This window comes from Carassius auratus, chromosome 31 (assembly GCF_003368295.1).
Source record: "Carassius auratus strain Wakin chromosome 31, ASM336829v1, whole genome shotgun sequence".
NCBI classification, from domain to species: domain Eukaryota; kingdom Metazoa; phylum Chordata; class Actinopteri; order Cypriniformes; family Cyprinidae; genus Carassius; species Carassius auratus.
This window is the reverse complement of record NC_039273.1, coordinates 11,155,103-11,167,976: the sequence shown is the minus strand read 5'-3', so window position 1 is coordinate 11,167,976 and position 12,874 is coordinate 11,155,103. Positions and strand designations below refer to the sequence as shown.

General features: G+C 37.8%; 2 protein-coding genes across 3 annotated transcripts in view; one reads left to right on the top strand and one right to left on the bottom strand.

Moving 5' to 3' along the window:
• The window catches only part of LOC113050536 (sodium/hydrogen exchanger 7-like), a 39,168-nt gene extending 34,183 nt beyond the window's left edge, over positions 1-4,985 (top strand). For both annotated transcript variants that reach the window (XM_026213570.1, XM_026213569.1), the window contains 2 exons: positions 663-768; positions 3,012-4,985. In XM_026213570.1, the coding sequence (XP_026069355.1) occupies positions 663-768; positions 3,012-3,275 (370 nt within the window). In that variant the 3' untranslated portion in view covers positions 3,276-4,985. The remainder of the gene's footprint in view (positions 1-662; positions 769-3,011) is intronic.
• Positions 4,362-11,823, bottom strand: LOC113050538 (carbohydrate sulfotransferase 7-like). The gene is made up of 2 exons (XM_026213571.1): positions 10,190-11,823; positions 4,362-6,918 (listed from the first exon to the last, which is right to left on the bottom strand). Coding segments are annotated over exons 1-2 (1,275 nt in total). The 5' UTR covers positions 11,464-11,823; the 3' UTR covers positions 4,362-6,917.
• Positions 11,824-12,874: the final 1,051 nt, after the last annotated feature.

The following is a 12,874-nucleotide window of genomic DNA, read 5'->3' as shown; positions in this document are numbered from 1 at the left end:
TACATGTATGAGAATTAGGCTACCTAGTATTTGCTCCATGCAAGAGCAGCTCTGTTTCCTTTCTGGAGATGCATTCTGTCTTTGCGCTTGCCGTGTAAATAACAAATCCGGCATGGCATGAGCGAACCTGCCTCTCAGAGGGAATAGGAGATGACACTCTGATTGGTTTATTGCACGTTACTCCCAAAAAACACCCATTACTCATAAAGAGAATAGGATCAACTCATTTAGACCATGTGTCTGGGCACACCGACCATTTTCCCGTCGATATAGTAGCAAAAGAGAATTTGGATACGCCCTGAGTGCACCTGCCCATGATGTTCAAAACCAATTTGTGTGATTAAATTTGTGTGGATCACAAAAAAGATTAAGCTGCTCTTTTGTGTACAATGAAAACTAATGGGTCTATGAAAGTAGTCCAGTGTGCAATTTTAGGAATTGGTAAAGAATGATAAGGTACGATTAGCTAATGTGAACACTTTACAAGCTACTGCTGCAAGAAGTTGACTTTACCATATCTGTATGTTGTTTTTAGTTTTTGAATTTTCTACAGTCAACCATTGTTCAGTAGCTCTATATGGTTTCATATGACAGTACAGATCTCTGGTTCACGTCTGCTTGACATTTGACACATTTAGTTTTTCCCCTTAACACAAGTACAGTTACTTGAAGCCTATCCTGACCCATAGCGGCCCCCCTTTGACCTCCACTCTGCCGGCCTGCTGCGGTCCACTGGCTCGATGTCTGACCAGCCCCCACGCCTATGAGGTAAGAACACATGCACACACACCGTTATTAAATAAGTCAGTTTGCTAGATATAGCAATAAAGAATAAAATGATTACAGAAAAAATATATATATAAAATTTGGGTAGATATATATTCACATTCATCAATTTATTGTATTTTTTATTTAATTGATTTGTATTATTTTGTTTAAAAAAAATTATATTTGAAAAATTATTCATATATTTACGAAATATAAATCTTTAGTCAGTCTTTTTAAATATAAAATATAATAAAAAAAATATTTATATATATATATATATATATATATATATATAAAACCCTTAATTTACTTTATTTATTAAAAATACATATAAACACTATACTCTACCTAAGATCCAAATTGATAGATTTTGGAATTAACCAGTGCTGGTATTCTCAAAATGGCCCATTATTGTCCGTATATTTGGTCACCTTGTTTCTAAGGAAGTAGCTTCTGAGTTTCTCAACAGCACACTTTGGTTTCCATAGCTTTCATTCTAGTGTTGTTGCTGCTTTGTGAAATCCTGTTTTGAAAAGAAAAAGGCAGACACACACACACAACAGCTAGGCCTTTTAGACTGGACACAGACCTGAAGGCCCTGTCACAAAAGAGTCTTTCATGATGCCACTCTGATAATGGTGAGCTCGAGAGGCATTGCAGTATCTCAAGCATGGAGAACACCGTTATTCACAGTGGTCACAGCCCCATTCACTTCTGCAAATTCCCCTATAGTATTCATCACACCTTCCATACTGTTGCTCAGGCTGCTTGGCTGTGCTCACAGACATCGTACAGGCTTAAATTGTACTGTCGGGTCACAATGAGCTATATGTCCTGCAAAACAGCTTGACCCACCATTCTCCCTCGTCACACAAGAGGATGGTATCGTGTGAAAACCAGAGTTTTTGCAGACCCATAATGAAATTAGTTCTTATCTCAGAATATGAGTCATAATGTTTGTTACATACATCCGTTTAAACTGGGTCAGTTCATCTAAATACCCCAGTTTGTCTGTCTGTATACATTCTTTTCCTGTCTTGATGGTTCTCTCTAGGCCCTCTTTTAAACGGGTCATGTATACGAGTTCACTGTCTCTGGCTTTTTTCTTTGAATTGCATTTTCTTGTTTTGCTTTTTATCTTTTTATTTCAACCCAGTTCTCGCTTTCTGTTCTGCAATCTACTTGTAGGTGTCATTTCCAGATTCACTTCCTCTGAAAATTTTTATTAGTCACTTGCATAATAATGGGATAATTTACTATTAGCCAGTCATTGCTGCAAAATGTGCAACACTTATTTTACTTCTAGTCCAGTATTTTTTAAGCATAGAGTGACTTTTTTTTTTTTTTTTTTTGGCTTCTTATGGAGCAGTTTTCTGTGACAAAACAATCATACACACAATAACGGGTCCTATTATTCCTGCGTATCTTAAAAAGTCTTAATTTGCCCTTTCACAAATTAATGCCTTAAAAAGTTCTTACATTTATAAAATCAGGCTTTAATTGTTCCAATATTAAAATCCTTAAATCAATATACAGATGCAAATTGAAGATATCAAGTCTTTTTTTTATTATTATTATTGTGGTTTGATGTCTAATAAAACAAGTAAATGTATGTGGATTTAAACTCTTTAGACATTTGTATTCACAAACAATACTTTTTTTGTAGCGTGACCAGAACTATATTATATAAGTAATTAAAGTAGTTTTTTCAAACGAAAGTTGTATTTTTTTTTTTTTTTTTTTTTTTTTACTTTTGAAGTGTTGCTAATACAAGCCATCCACATTTAGAGACCATATTGATGTCTTATGCTCCTTTCAATTTATTGCTTGAAAAGTCTTAAGATTACCAGAAAGCCTGTAATGAATATGTATGCTGTAAGCTGTGGGTTCTTGCAGAATATTAAGAGATTTCTTTGCTATCATGACTGATGTAACTACAGTATTCCTCTCATTACATGGCTGCTTGGCAATTAAATAAAAAAGGCAAGAAATATTGATTTAAGTTGAAATTATGTAGGGGAAAGATACCACAAAGTCTCTTTCTTTCAGGAAACATTGCCTGGGACTTAATTATCCAGTTTAATGGTCATTATACAAAATAAAACAACAACAACACAGAATTCCTCTATTGACCAATCAGAATGAATCATCCCCAAGAGCCATGCAATAAAAAGTACAGGTCTGTGTATGTTGAAGCATCCCATCCTCCTCCCTTCATGTCTGACTGTCACTGTGCTCTGCAGAACCACGAGCCGCTGCAAGACAATGACTCAGACCTCATCCTGAATGAAGGAGACCTGACGCTGACCTATGGCAACACGGCCATCACAGCCAACGGGGCCTCGTCCTCCTCTGGCCTCGAAGGATCGGGCGGAAGCTGGGGTGTGAACGGCAAACGCAGCGACAGCACATCGGAGGATGCTCTGGAGCGAGAACTGGACACGCGTGAACATGAGCTCTTGAGCCGTGGCACACGTCTTGTTTTCCCCATGGAGGACCACGCTTGACCCTGCCTCCCAAACCTTAAACCACATCTCCCTGCGTTCCATAACTCCACTTTTCTTACACATTGATCCATCAGAACACCCATGACCCCTCCAAAGATCTCATGCAGGGGGTCTGAAATCTCAAAGGAAAAGAAAGATGGAAAGCAGGAGGGTTTGTGCTCTGATGTATTCAGAGAACGGAGGCAACATAATTGATGCTGTGGCAGACTCAGATTCTGTGACTGCCCAAGAAAATGTGATTTGTAGGAGATAAAAATATATAAAACTGCTGTTTAGAATGCATATGGAACAGCTCTGGACATTGAATGTCCTTATTGCTGCCATTTATGATGAGGGATTCATGCCAAACGCTCTCTGCTGCCCTTAACATTCAAATTCACGATCTCACACACACTGCCCGCTGCATATTAACATCTTAGCAGTTCTTTGTTTAGCTTTGTAATTCTTTGTGCAAACTGGAAATATGATTGACAAATATGATCGAGCCAGTTTTTGTATGAACAGCCAGTATTCAGTTAATCGTTTACATTTAAATGTTCATCTTTCCCATCAGGCAAATGAGTGAGCAGCTTATAATGTCTGTAAATATGCCATGGCAGTGGTGTTCCAGAAAGCTCGCAAACACAATGGCAACATGGACATGAGTGCATGCTAATCTCATGAAAGCATACGGGAACCTTGTAGTACTTTAACTCTAGCGAGTTGGAGTCTACACTTCCTGCAGTATCTTAGTTAGATCATTATACAAGTTGACGTGCTTGTTGTTTAAAATATGAATGTCTATCTGCACAGCCATGTTTTCTTTTTCTCTCTTTTAAACAGCTGGATGCAAGTGTATAAGCCATGCACTTTAGCTGCAGCTGAGCTGCAGTCCTTGCATGTATTGCTTTATTATATTAACCACTTGCACACTCACAGCCAGAATTTGTGATGCAGAATGTTGTAATAATCAAGGAGTCTTCATATCTGAATCATACTATTTGTGTTTGTGGCATTCCTTTTTTCGCTTCCTCACATTAGAATGTTCTTGAAGGTGGTTTTTTGCATTATGTATGAGTTGCTGCTATGTGGCAGTCTGCAGTTCTGAAATCAAGAATCTGAAGTGTTTGGCATGATGTTGACCTGTTAATACAGTAAATGTATGGCCTAGTGCCAGTAACCGCCAAATACACATTCCTTCCATCATTCCTGTCTAGAAATGAATTTTTTTACAAATACAAGTCAATGAAGTCCAGGATTCAAGTTAATAACAAACTTGCAGATGTTTGAAATAAGTCATCATTCATTCTGATTTATATTCAACACAATAAACTAACTTTGCACTCTTCCCATTCAATTGACCTTTACAATTGTCTGCACTTGGGCCTGTCTGTTTCCTTCTAACAGGGCTTTTTGAGTTGTTTGAGGAAACAACAGTGCAACATCTGACCTGAATTAAGGAGATCTGCACTATGTGGCATTTTGGCTAGCAAATGAGCCTCATGGGCTTCGTGGCAATCGTGGTTTGAGGAGCAGAACCTTAAACCAGCTGTAGCAAAAGACTGAATTCACATGTAATCCGGCTATGAAGTCACTCTTCTAACATGTCTGATCCTTGAACTTACTGTGCTGGACTTGTTTGTACCTTCAGGATCTGTAACTCTCTCCTTGTAGCATTCATCTTTTACTTGCTGTTCTGCATGTCAGTATATAAACAAACAACAAAAATCCATAATCAATGCCATTTTTGTCTGTGATATATTAAAACACCAAAATGGTCAGTTTTCCCATTTGAATCTGTGTAATTATGTATAATAATAATTACTATTATTGACAATATTATTATTATACATAAAGGTGCACACAGCCTGCCAAATACCGCACTGTGACAAAACTCTGGTATGGATTGTAGATTAACAATTGTACATTTATAAAAAAAATAGCCATCAAGTATCAAATTGGGATACAGTAGCAATACCTAAAAAAGGTATTTGATTTATTTTGTCATTTAATAAGAATAATAATAAAACAAGAAAACTAGTGTTTACAACAAAAATGTATGTACAAGTTGTTTTTATAAATAACATTTGTTCATTTATTAATTCTGATGGTTCGCGTTAATTTAGAGTAAATGTTTAAAATGACAAAACAATGTTAAAGAGGACATTGATGCAAAATTCACTTTTACATGGTGATCGCATGTTTTAGCACTGTATGGACAAAACTACCCTACAATGATAGAAATCCATTCACTACTTGTTTAATCCCCAAAAAACCTTGATTTTCTGAGCAATATGACATCATATTGTACAAGCCCCGCCCATGGCCTCTGATGGATTGTCCTGTATTATTAGCATATCTCCGGCTCAGCCAATACACTGTTCGCTCTTTTCGCCACACTTGAGCAGCTGTAGTGAAAACAAAGACTCCAAATACTGAATGAGGGACAATAATTCAAGGCGGGTTTTGCTAAAAGGTTCAACCCCAAGGATGGACCAGTACCCACTGTTCATGATCCAACTGCACCTCAAGCAGAAGTGAGTCCTAAACATTATTTTTGGGATTATTTGCAAATCACCTTTCCTTTTCCATGGAAGAGAGGGGCGGGGTGAGCAGAGCTCATTAGCATTTAAAGAGACATGCTCCAAAAAGGGTCATTGTGAACAGAGCTGTTTTTGATGAAGTATGTTGCAGACAGTTCATGAAGACCCTAAAGAAACATACCAGCTTGTGGAAAATGGGCATCTGATGTCCCTTTGAACTAATGATAATCATCTAGAATTTCCCCTAGAGCACAAAACACCTGTATCTTTAAAGAATGATTGTGTGTTTATGTTTTAGATGAGACCTTCCAGCCATTTAACTATTAACTATTCAAATTGCAATCCTGTCCTCTTCATACACAACCGAACACAGCATTCAGCACAGTCTAACAGCCCAGGCAGTGCAGACTTCATACAAAAAAGAACAAACAGGTGATGTCCAGAGGGAACCGGGAAATTTCACACCAGCAGCAGTGTTGCGAGTTAGGGGAGAGAAGTCTGATTCTCCTTTGGGGAAAATTATTTATTCGATCTCCGTCCTCTACATCTTCAGTTCATTGAATTGCACTTTGTGCTTCAAGGGTTCCAGCATTAATTGTTTTGGAGGAGACACTGGAGCTCCCTTGATGCATAATCCTCTTTTCATTGGTTGTTGATAAATACAGGAATGACTAGGAATGTTTTCATTGTGAAATCCTCCCAGCGAACCGAACACTCAACGGGATGTCAGTCTCCAGGTCTAGTGTATGTGCAACAGCACGAGTGCACGTAAAGACTCGGTCTTGTGTGTCTGATCATGGACTGCTGGGGATTGGGCAGGGATTACGGAGGACGAAATCTGCCAGTCGGGTCACAGTCAGGATTGAGCTTTTGTTAGCCATTTCATTCTCTCCTGCTGAACGTGTTTCCTCTTTGTTACTGTTAGTCTTTTCTTCCATGATTCTTGTCAGTATTATTTGAGGTCAATGGGTTTGTAAGTGTCTCTCTTCTGTCGTGTACTCTGCGTCTCGCTGTGAGGGAGATCTCAGGATGCAGCTCCACCGGTGTTTCATACCTTCTGGTGTAGCTTCATATCCGGCTGTTCCCCCTCGGTCCTCCTTTTCCTCCAACACATCAGGCTTCTACAGCAAAGAGGGGTACATTACTATTATATAGAGACGTTTACTGAAAACAAAGATTCTATACAGAATATCAACACAGTTGAGTCGTAAAAGTAGTCTGATTTCTGCACCATTAGTATATGTCACAGATATTCAGAGTGCCGGTTTAAATTGAAACAATGTGTTCCCATAGGCCTACTCATACTGGAAGTGAAAATTATTTTCATAGTTATTAGTATAATATGAATAGCTATATTATTATAATATTTAAATTATTATACATGTATTTAAAATATAATGGTAATCTAATATTAGATGATCTAATATAGTAATAATGTTTTGTTTCTTTTGGTATTTTTATTAACCCTCCAAGACTATTTATTATTATTATTATTATTATTATTATTAGTAGAATATTTTAATGACATTAATATAATGGTAATAATAATGTTAAATATTATTATTATTATGCATCTACATTAGATTAATTATTAGAACAAATATTTTTTGATAATTAGAATATAAATTAGTTTAATAATAGCTAAATTTCTTCATATATAATAATTAAATGTATTACAAAAATTGAATAAATTCTAAAATTAATAGTTTTTTGTGTTCTTTTGGAGTTTTTCATTTACCCTGTCAAGACACACAGATAATATAAGTTATAAAATGTGTGTATAGATATAAATGATTTAATATTAGATTATTAATATAATATTCATTTTTGTGTTTCTTTGGTTTTTCTCTTTTATTAACTCTGAGGATCATTATTATAGATTTTTTTTACATTAAATCAGTAATAATATAAATTTATTATTATTAATTGAATAGTAAATGTATTCCTATTTATTGTTGTTGTGACATTTCATTTCAAAAATGTTATACAAGTCATTTTTGAAAATAAGGTTGTGATGGGCTCTGGGTCTTGGAGGGTGTCTCATCTGGTACTGGGGGGCACATCTGGTGCCAACATGTCTAGGTTTAGTCATGGCAGAGCCCTTAAAGACTGAGCTGGTGACAGGCTCAGCTCAGGGAGCACTGGTCCCTCCAGGGACTAACCAGCACAAAGCAGTCCCTGTTTCAGCCTGTCCCAACCTCGTGTGGTCGGTCTGTTAGGTCACAGCAGCCCCCCTCATCACATGACACTGATAGTGATAACAGAAGCCTGTATCAAGATCCATCACTCTGGTATACAGCACTGTTTACATGCCTCACCATGAAATCAAACTCAAGCATGACGGCTAATTGATTTGACACGTACTGTATTTTTACTGGTTACAGTGCTGAGAAGATATTTATGGTAGTGCTGGCTTGGCATTTTTAACCACTTTATCAGCTACAGTAGTGGTTCTCAAACCTGACCTGGAGTACCCCCAATATGTCTTCCTCATCTATAACATCTGATTCAACTCATCGGCTCATTAGTGGAGACTGCAAGAGCTGAAGAGGATGTGTCAGATATAGGGAGACATACAAAAGGTGCAGTGCTGGGGGTATTTCAAGAAGAGTTTTGAGAACCACTGGGCTGCAGTTAAAACAAAACTAGTAATTTAGCTGACCGAGGTCTGTTTGGAAATGACTAAATCAAGCCACCATATAACTTTCACTTCCCACGGTTCAAGAGGACTTCACTGGCAGCATCGGTTTCAGACTGGATCAATGTCCCCGGCTCAACTCGACTCTTCTATTGTCTCTTTTAAATATTCATGATCATCAAATGCTGAAATTGTGCACTGTTTCTGCACTTTTGCCCTCACCCATGTTTTTGACTGAAATGGTACACTTTAATCCTGTATGTTAACATTAGTTTGTAAAAATAGCTCACATAACAACAAACACTATATTTACAGCATTTTTCTTGGTTAACATTTCTACATATACAAACATTAGTTAACAATAAAGAATAGTGCATTTATAAATGATCGTTAATCAATGTAAAACCTTTAGTTTATGATATTAGATTTAGATTTAATTAGATTTATGCATTTAGCAGACGCTTTTATCCAAAGCGACTTACATTGCATTCAGGCTAACATTTTTTTCCTAAAATGTGTTCCCTAGGATTCGAAGCCCCAATATGATATTATGATATATTATGCATTTCCTAATTTTAATAAACTGAACCTTGTAAAGTGTTCCCAATGGTAAGAAAAAATAACGGCACACTGCCAATAAAATCCATTTACATATTTACAACTACACTAGTTGTAGTGTTGCATAATCAATCTTCTCATGTAAAAGATCGAGGCATCAATGTTTAGGCATACTAGATGAATGTAAAACTAACCCATCTAACAAATTTGTAGTCTGCACAAATCTAAAGCAGCAGAAAACACCCCACTTATCATGGACGCCTGTTAGACCTGATAAAGTACAGCACGCAGTTACCCTGAAACACATATAACATGTAAATAGAATTCAATTACAACAGGAATAATGTTAAATAAAGGGCAATTCCCTAAAAAATATACTATAGTGATTATTCCTGTGAAGGCAAAGCTGAATTTTCAAATTAAAATGATTAAATTCATAAATAATATTCTAATGTTTTGATTATTAGTTCTTTCTTGTGGAATCAAAGTAAATAATAATAATAAACTTAATGAGCCCCCCCACACACACCCCCCCACACATACACACACATTTGGCCTGTACTGTTATTTATGATGGGTTTTGCCATGGTTTCTTTGTCAGTTAATTAACCCAGATAGTTCACTCAAAAATGAAAAGACAGTCATTTACTCACTCTCAGGTTGTTCCGAACCTGTATGATTATAATTCTTCTGTTGAACACAAAGGAAATTTTTTTGAAGAATGTTTCTAGTCGCCATTGACTTTATTTTATTAATAGCAACTTGGTAACCAATATTTTTCGAAATATCATGTTTTTTACTCAAAAGAGGAAAGAAACTCAAACAGGTTTGGAACAACCTGGGGGCAAGGAAATGATGACAGAGTTTCTATTTCGGTTGATCTATCCCTTTACAAAATCTGTACATCTGTAATAATACTGTAGCACTAAAGTGTGACTGGATATACTTAAGGGGATAAGGGGAAGTCGTGGCCTAAAGGTTAGAGAGTCCAACTCACAATCGAAGGGTTGTGAGTTCAAGTCTCGGGCCAGCAGGAATTGTGGGTGGGGGGAGTGCATGTACAGTGCCTCTCTTATATGTCTCGAAAACATGCCAAAATAATGCTGTTAAAGTTCTGGCACCAACGCTATGTTTAGGTGACATCCTGTCCCACTTGTTGACATTTTGTTTACATAATTTCAGACACGTACACATACCATAAACTCATGTTTTGGCGGTTGAAGGTCTTGTCCATGTTCCTCTTCTGATAGCCCAGCTCTCTCATGACTTCCCTGCAGTAGGCTTCGACCTGGTTCACCTGCTCCACATTCAGCCTTTCCTTCCAGGCGTAAATAGCCTCTTTGGCATCTCTGGATGATATGAGGAAAGGTTTATCCGACGAATAACCCCGTCCGTGGGTCATGTTCACCACAAACTTCTCCATGGCCGGAGAAAGGGTGAGGTTGGAGAAACGGAAGAGCCTCTGGAGCTCGTCCACGGGTCTGAGGACCAGGTCTTCGTATTTCAGCCGCATGTAGTTTCTCTTTACCCACGGCGGAGCGTTCATTACGAGCGACATGTCGTTGAGCCAGTTATCGCATATTAGTTCCATCGCGCTCGAGACGTAGTTCTCTGCACGGTGGACCCTGTTGCTAGGCACCAGAAGGCGCTTGTATTTATCGCTCTGCTTCTTGCTCCTCAGCATTTGAATGCTCTCTTTTACCAACGCTAGCTTAGACTTCAGCCGAGAATTATGCACGGCCCGGGGGTCGCGAAACAATTGGACTATCTGGAGGTTGATGGCGGGGTCTCGCATGAGGGGAACCAGAACCGCCACATCTAAAACTCGCACGTCTTTGATGACCATCACCGGGTACTTTTTGCACTCTTTCTCCAGCTCTTTGAGGTCTCTGGGCCGGCATTTGCTACAAACGTCTCCTTGAACTAAACCAATTTCGTGTTTTTTATACGCTTTGCAGAGAGGCTCGGAACAAATGACCTTGTTTGTTTTCCAGCCGAAAATAGAAGAGGTGGTTATGTTGGACGAGCCTGCGTAGAGTTTTAACACGGAGAAATCGCATCTAAACAGAGAGTTCATCATGTCTCTCACTGCTCCTTGTAAACTACCCGCATCTCCCGGATAAAGCGCCTGCCATATATTCCACATGGGCTCGTATAAATAAAACACATCGGGATGCTGATTAAATAATTCTCCTAAAAAAGAAGAGCCTGTCCTCCAGGTTGCGTGGAGGTATATGTGCGTCCTGGACTGACTCCTGTTGCCATAGTCCTCCACCTCCGTTGAGTTGCCAGATCTGGTGCTCCTCCACAGGGCGATGGTGCTCTCCAGATCGGGACACTTTTGTTGCTGGTATCCATCTTTAATGTGGGGCGATTTGCTCCGGTAATCTAGTACGTAAGGAATTAAAAGTAGCGCCACGGAGTATCCTAAAATTAAGATGATGTATTTTTTCTGAAGCCTTCTCTTCATGGCCTCAGTGGAGTGAGAGACGCGGATCTCAGCGAACTGCTCTACTCCAGTGAGGCGCCTGCCTCGACGAATACTGTTTGGTTACAGCAGTAAAGTTAAGAGGGTGGAATCTTTTTTTTTCTCAGCCGTAATGTGACAAGTCCCGCCTTCTATGACAGGATCCTCGGATTGGCTAGTGGGAGTTGCGCATTAGAAGCTTGTGATTGGATAGTTCGGAGGACACTCACATAGCCGTGTTAATATCTACACCAAAATATGAGCACCGTTTAAAACGTTTGCGCTAGATTTGTTCACACATCAATTATAATAAAAATTATAACTGTCCTTTTAGTTTCTCTCTTCAGAAGTTTTAGAAAATAAAATACTTTATGATAGAAAGCTGTTTTGTTTGTTTTTTTAGTGGAGGGAATTTTAAATGAGCACAAATGTTTCTGGCGGTGTTTATTTGGAAATTTAAATCTTCTCACTGGGAAATTTTTCAAGAGATAAGTGAAATAAAAATGTTAACAATAGATGCTATTTCGGTAGAAGATGCGTATAGGTGATGTTATTTATAGAAGAGCAATGAATTTAATAGGGAAAAGGGAAGGAAATAGGAGGAGGAAATATGTAACGTGGTGGACAGAGGAATGTAGCTAATGTAGTTATAAAAAAAATGAGCACTTAAGAAAGTAAGGAAATCATATTCATTGGATGATTTTATCGATTATAAGTCAAGTATATGTTAGGAAAACAATTTGGAGGGCAAAAAGTAATTTGTGTGGGGAAATTGTGTGAGGAAATTGGAAAAGGGACAGATTTTAATGAAATGTGGGGAATGATAAGAAGGATGGGAGAGATCCACCTGAGCAGAGAGATTCGTTTTAACTAGTGGAGGAAAACAAGTTATATTAAGTTATGTTGAAAAAGCTGAAATATTATTTGAAAATGTTTTCAAGGTCCGTAGTAATAGACATATACCAGAAGAGATGAGAATATTTAGAGAAAACAAAATAAAAGAGAATCCAAATATTTTAATAGTTTTATCGTAAAGTTGACTGTAAAAAAAGGTTTTACTATATACGAATTAAAGCAGGTAGGCCTACTGGTAGGGGTGAGAAACACTTCTGGTAAAGATGAAATATGCAATGGAATGATTAGACACCTATCAGATCAATCGAAGTGTATTTTATTTAATCTTTTTAATAAAGTGTGGGAAGGAAAGCTTCTCTCTGCCTGGAAGCATGGTGTAGTTATTCCAATAGAAAAGCCCGGGAAAGATTACTCACAAGCAACAAGTTATAGTCCAATTGCACTAACCTCAAACCTTTGCAAATTAATGGAAAGAATGGTAATGGCTAGTTTGAATTATGTATCAGATTCTTGGGTATTTGAAGGGGTTCTAAATTAACATTTGCAACACATGTCCGAA